This window comes from Giraffa tippelskirchi, chromosome 3, assembly GCF_054371585.1.
Source record: "Giraffa tippelskirchi isolate mGirTip1 chromosome 3, T2T-mGirTip1v1.2.pri, whole genome shotgun sequence".
In the NCBI taxonomy this organism is placed as follows: domain Eukaryota; kingdom Metazoa; phylum Chordata; class Mammalia; order Artiodactyla; family Giraffidae; genus Giraffa; species Giraffa tippelskirchi.
This window is the reverse complement of record NC_137277.1, coordinates 84,647,731-84,653,730: the sequence shown is the minus strand read 5'-3', so window position 1 is coordinate 84,653,730 and position 6,000 is coordinate 84,647,731. Positions and strand designations below refer to the sequence as shown.

At 33.5% G+C, this 6,000-nt stretch overlaps 1 protein-coding gene across 2 annotated transcripts in view; it reads right to left on the bottom strand.

Moving 5' to 3' along the window:
* Window positions 1-484: 484 nt before the first annotated feature.
* CIRSR (corepressor of RBPJ and splicing regulator) overlaps window positions 485-6,000 on the bottom strand; it is a 39,108-nt gene continuing 33,592 nt past the window's right edge. For both annotated transcript variants that reach the window (XM_081584609.1, XM_081584610.1), the window contains 3 exons: window positions 4,175-4,281; window positions 2,717-2,802; window positions 485-1,503 (listed from right to left, as the gene is read on the bottom strand). In XM_081584609.1, coding sequence (XP_081440735.1) covers window positions 840-1,503; window positions 2,717-2,802; window positions 4,175-4,281 — 857 coding nt within the window. In that variant the 3' untranslated portion in view covers window positions 485-839. The remainder of the gene's footprint in view (window positions 1,504-2,716; window positions 2,803-4,174; window positions 4,282-6,000) is intronic.

Below are 6,000 nucleotides of genomic sequence, written 5' to 3'. Positions count from 1 at the left end.
AAAGTAGAAAACAATGCAGAATGTCAAAGTGTCAGAGCAATTAGGTGTGAGAATTTGACTCGACTTTGTTAGTTTTGAAGATGGAAGAAAGGGGCCAGGAGCTAAGGAATGCAGGTGGCCTCTAGAAGCTGGAATAGTCAAGTAGATTTTTCCCAGAACTTCCAGAGCGAACCAACTCTGCTGACACCTTGATTTTAGCCCAGTGAGACCCATTTCAGACTTCTGATCTCCAGAACTCTATTTGCGTTAAGACTGAGGTAATTTGTTATGGCAGCAAAGAAAATTAACACATCATCCAAATGTAACTAGCTTCCTACCCTAGAGCAAAACAACTGAAAGGAGTTTAAAGTCTTAAAGTAATACCGATCAATCCATTACTTAATTCATACCAGGGAATTTCTACAGCGATTACACTTGGCTTCAAGTAAATTCAAATCTTAAAAGTAATAAATGTGAATTGAAAAAAATAATTAAACTATATCCATTCAATGTACTGTCATTCTTTTAATGATGAAAATGTCACAGAGTAATAAGGGGTTTTTATTTCAGTATAGGGTACAAGAAACATTTGTCAACAGAATATATTTTTACAGCCTCAAAATAGATTACTTACAAATATTTGCAAAGTTTATTCTTATGGGATTCATGTAGTTTTGTACTTAATGTAACAGTTTACAGAGATGAAAAATTAAAATAGAGCTTCTTATTAGAAAGACAACAGTATATGATTTAGCCCTTGCTAAAGGTATTCAAGAAAAAAGTGGAGATATTTTTATTCCCAGTTAATTGTCGCATGTAAGTCTCTCTTGATTCTCTACTTCTGCTCCACTCTTTTGGTGTCACTCGAGTATGCTTATCTCCCGATAATGCTCTCTATGCACTTTCCCTCCTCTGTACGTATCCGTGCCATGGCATCTGGTGTCATTTCTTCTGTCCCATTCTTCACTTGGACTGCGCCGTGGCCGTTTTCTTGTTTCTCTTGGCTTGTAACTACCATGACTTCTGCTTCGGCTTCTCCTACTCCTCTCATCCCTGCTCTGGCTCCTGCTGCTCCTTTCCTTTCTTCCAGATCCTCTCTTCTCTGGACTATGGTCATGGCTTCTGGGCTTTCTGTCAGAATCAGAATGGCTCCATTTGCTATTCTCCCCAGAACTCCCTTGTTTTAAAAACTTAGGCTTTTCCTTGTTACTGTGATTGCAAGAACGTTCTTCATCCCGTTTTCTCTTCTTAGACTTGTCTGTCTCTTCAGAATCACTGTTGTTATTCCCTGAACGCTTGTTTTTCTTTCTTTTCTTCTTCTGTATTTTCTTCCCTTTGCTGTCACTCTCACTGCTGCTTTCTGAACTGTCACTAGAGGAGGAGGAGGAGAGTGAGGAGGGGGAGGGGGAGGGGCAGGAGGGCTTGTTTTTATGTTTTTTGTGTTTACTTCTGCTCTTCTGAAGCTTTTTCTTTTTTCTATCTTTTTCCTTTTTCTTTTTTTTCTTCTCAAGTCGATCTAATTTCCTGTCATTAGGAAAAAATAGTAATAGGCTATGTAAAAACAGTCTGTCCTTTCATTGACAAATATAAAAGTTTGAATAGACAATACAGTTTCTTAGAAACATTAAAAGTGGTATTCAAATACAAACACATTCTTTACTTTTATTAAACAACAAATTATTTTCTTCCTTTTAAATTATTCAAGGCAAATACACAATAAGTTTAAATTAAAAAATACATGAACTATCTCGGTATACTGTCCTCTATAGTAATGACTATTAAATTTCTTTTTTTACTGAATCAGAATTTGAAATTATATAGTACTCTACATAATCGTTACTGCGGCATAAAGAAAGGGCTGTAACATTAGCTGGACCAACTGCAAACTCAAATATAAAGCTCTAATCAATGAAACATTAATTTTATGTATGTACTATTTTAAAATATGAAAATACTAAACAACATTACACTGACAAAATTCAAGAGCATATTCTCCAGAAATTCAGAATAACAATATATTTTTACATTTTTTAATACTCTATTTTAGTTACATAAAAGATCACATATTAGTTTTCAACAATTGTTTAGACTTATAAATAAATAATTAGGACAATTCTATTAAGGCATTATGCATTTCTAAAGAGTACTTCACATTCTCAGAAAAGTAACTGTTTATATGAAATATCTGAGTTACTCTGAAATAAAAATGTCCTCACTGGATTCTGTCCAGCCATCCTCAAAACTCCACATATTGAAACAACATGAGCTCCCTCTATTGGACTCACCAGACATTTCTTGGATTCTTGAATCCAGAGGTAGTCTGTTTAACTACTATGATTCATACTTACTTTAAATTTTAGCATTTTCAGCGTTCCTCATAAAATCATACAAAATGAAAGAGAGTAATACATGGCCCACAATATCTTCTAAGAACAAACTATATATAAAGATATACAAATCTACTATGAAAAGTAAAACCTACAAATAAATCTATTTCCAAATTAAATTTTCTGAAAAGTGCAGTGACTCTGTGGTATAAGCTGAGTATATAATCTTACATTCATTTTCATATTCCTGAAAGACAAAACTATATTACTGTAGCTGAAGAATAAATCAATACATCAATGTGATACATGGTTTAAGTACCTTAAACTTAGGGTCAGAGATGAATATGACACTAAAATGAAACATAAGAAAAAATTCAGTTGAATTAATTTAACAGACACTTTTTAATCACCTGAGGAGTTTCTGTTTTTGTTTGGTTGTTAGTGACTTTAAAAATTCAACTTCTGGATCTTCTTCACCCTCGCTTGCAACATATTCCTAAGTCAACAAAAACATCATTAAATTGCTAGATTAGAAAACAAGTTCGTTGTCAGAAAACATTTACAAGTAAGTTTTATATTAGGGACATACTGTTGATGAGTATGACATTTTGGATTGGAAAGTGGAATTCAAAAATTTTTGTAGTCTACCTGCCAAGGTGGATCACAATGCCCTAAGAGATTAAGATGACTGCTTTATCAGGAGAGGACGATAGAAAAACACAGACAAAATGTTTAAAGCATGGCTTCTACTCTCTTTTTTTTAACCTTTCTCCACTTTTATTTTTAAAAAATTTATTTATTTTTAATTGGAGGATAATTGCTTTACAATTCTCTCTTAAGTTTCAATTTAAACACTTGTGGGTTTAAATATTTTCTTTTGAATTTAATGAAACATAAAACCCAGGAAGATCACAAACTTTACAGGAAGGTCAAAACATCCACACTTTTTGCCTTTATAATTTCAACAGTACATTATTAAATATATTAAACAGTACATATACATAATAAATGGGCTTCTCTGGTGGCTCAGAGCTCTCTGGTATTCTCAGGTAAAGAATCTGCCTGTAATGCGGAAGACCCAGGTTTGATCCCTGGGTGGGGAAGAGCTCCTGGAGAGGGGAACAGCAACCCACTCCAGTATTTTTGCCTGGAGAATCCCATTGACAGAGGAGACTGGCAGGCTACAGTTCATGGGCTTGCAAAGATTAGGACACGACTGCGACTAACACCTCACTTTGTACACAGTAGAATAGGTTATATGTACAATCCCTAGCAATGTTTGAGATGGAATGTGACCCTTTCAGAGCAGCACAAGTTTATGCCAGTGGGAATCTGGGTTTTAGTCTCAGCTCTGTCTCTAAATAGCCACATGACCTTAGGGAAATCACTTAACTTCTGTGGGCTCCAGTTTCCTCATTAAATGAAATAAACGGTTTATATTAGAACATCTACAACCCTTTAAACTCAACCATTTCTGGATCTATGTACAGTTTAATCAAGTAACTGTTTAAAATATCTTCCATTATTTTGGGGGGTTTGCTTTTATACACTTCGCATTGGTTCTGTTTAACGTCACTTCAGGGTAAGTTAGCAGGAAGGAAAAAGTAACAAGCTTATCACCAGATCAGTTAGGTACTTTATCCACAAAAACGCAGCAGTTTCGTTTATTAAAATATAGGTTTAAAAACAATTTCTCATTTAGGTTAAAATAACAAAGAAGCAAAATCAAGATGTATTTTAGGCATTTTCTTTGCTCTATCTTGCCTTCCTATGGATATATGCATATTGTAAAACATTAAGTAGCAATTCACAAGCAATCACATTTAGATTTATAGACATTTTCAGCTTACTGATAAAAAGATCATTACCTGTGATGGATCATTTGCGGTCAAGTTTCTCCCCAGTACATTTCGTTTCAGTGCAAACCCACTGTTTCTCATCTCCGCTATTAGCTCCGAGGGGTGCATCGATGGCCCTGTTCACAAAAATCACTGTTTGAATGTATCATTTATATCTCTCTACCTTTTTCGGACTCCACAGTAGGAATGCAGTTGAAGCTTTGTTAAATAGAATCACAGCTAAATCAACTCAATAATCTTCTGCTGAGCAAATAATCAGATATGATTTTCTAAAACAGCAGTCTGGAGATTCAGAATAGAAAATAATTGCATTTTTCTTTACATGCTAGGGGATTCTCTTCTATGTAACTTTGTCATATTGAAAAAGATACACTTAAATGTTGTCTTCTTGGTAGTTTTTATTATAAAATCAAAGCAAAATGATAAAAAGACTGCAATTAAAATTTTAATAGTTAGTCTCTCAGTAAGAATTCAATTTAAAAAGAGATACTTTTAAAGGTACATGAGCAATTCATTATTCTAGTTTTCAATTCAAAATTTCTAACCCTTATTTATCAAATACCAATACTGAATACATTGCCATGTGGTTGCTAACTCACACACACACAAACACGCACGCTATCAGTAACCATCAAGTACTTTAGTTATAATCTTGCACATATACATACCCAGAGTTTGAAGCTTCTAGTCATTAGTTTGGGATTGGTGACAAGCAGTTTTAGGCTGGTTATATGTGTGTATGTGTTATATTTTCTACAAGCTGTTGTTTGCACTTTAGCAAAATCCCCAAACTTTTTGAAAAGTGAGCTTGTTTTGGTAACATAATATGCTCTAAAGACAAATAATATGGGCTAAACATAGATATAATTAAAAATAAAAAAATTTTTAAACATCTGTACTCTTCCCTCAAACATTATTATATTTATGTAAGATAAGAGAGACTCTTTCCTCCTTCTTTTGCATATTCCAGTTTCACTTTGTTTTCCTTGCCAGTAGCAAATAATAACATTTCATGGAAGGTTTTAAAACTTTCTGGCCTAAATCATTACATTGGCTTCAAAGAACTACACTGGGCAATGTATCTGGAATACAGGGAAGAATAGGACAGTTCCTGCCAACAAGGAATTCATATGGGAAATTGGGAGGATGGACGAACAGTCAGAAACTGATATTCTAGTTTGCTGATTGAATATGTCATCTAATTTCTTTATTCTTTTAACTTCTCTATTGGTCTTTTAACTACTGATACTTATTTGCATGCTCACTTACATGTTACCACAAAAAACAAAAGGAAATAGGCGATACAATTTAAATCTGTTCTTTTGTCAGTAGCATCTTTGGTAAAAAATTTGGTCAGACAAGTTCAGGTGTAGGTCAATAACTCTTATTGGACTCTGGGCTTTACCATTCTATTCATATTAGCAAAAACAACTGAAAGTTGCCTATAGGTATTAGGGAAATAATTAGAAAAACTGCCTATTATTAGAGTATGGGAAGTATTAATAATGTGATGTTTTAATTTATTGGGGGAAAAAGCCTTATTTATTGAAAACAAGAACATCATAAAGCAGTGCCTTTGACTGATAAATTTCATTTTAAAACAACACGATTTTCTGTTTTTTCTTTTATACAATTAGTTCCTGTGGATTACTTTAATGACTTTGAGAAAAATTATTCAATTTGGTTGATAATATTGATAATAAGATGTTAAGTAAAAAACTGAATTTTAAATATTAGTATGGATTGCCTCTAAATGGAATTGAAGTGGTAATACAAGAGCTTTAGATTAATTATAGAGTGTTCACTTTGGTGCCTTCTCAAATTTCACATGTAGA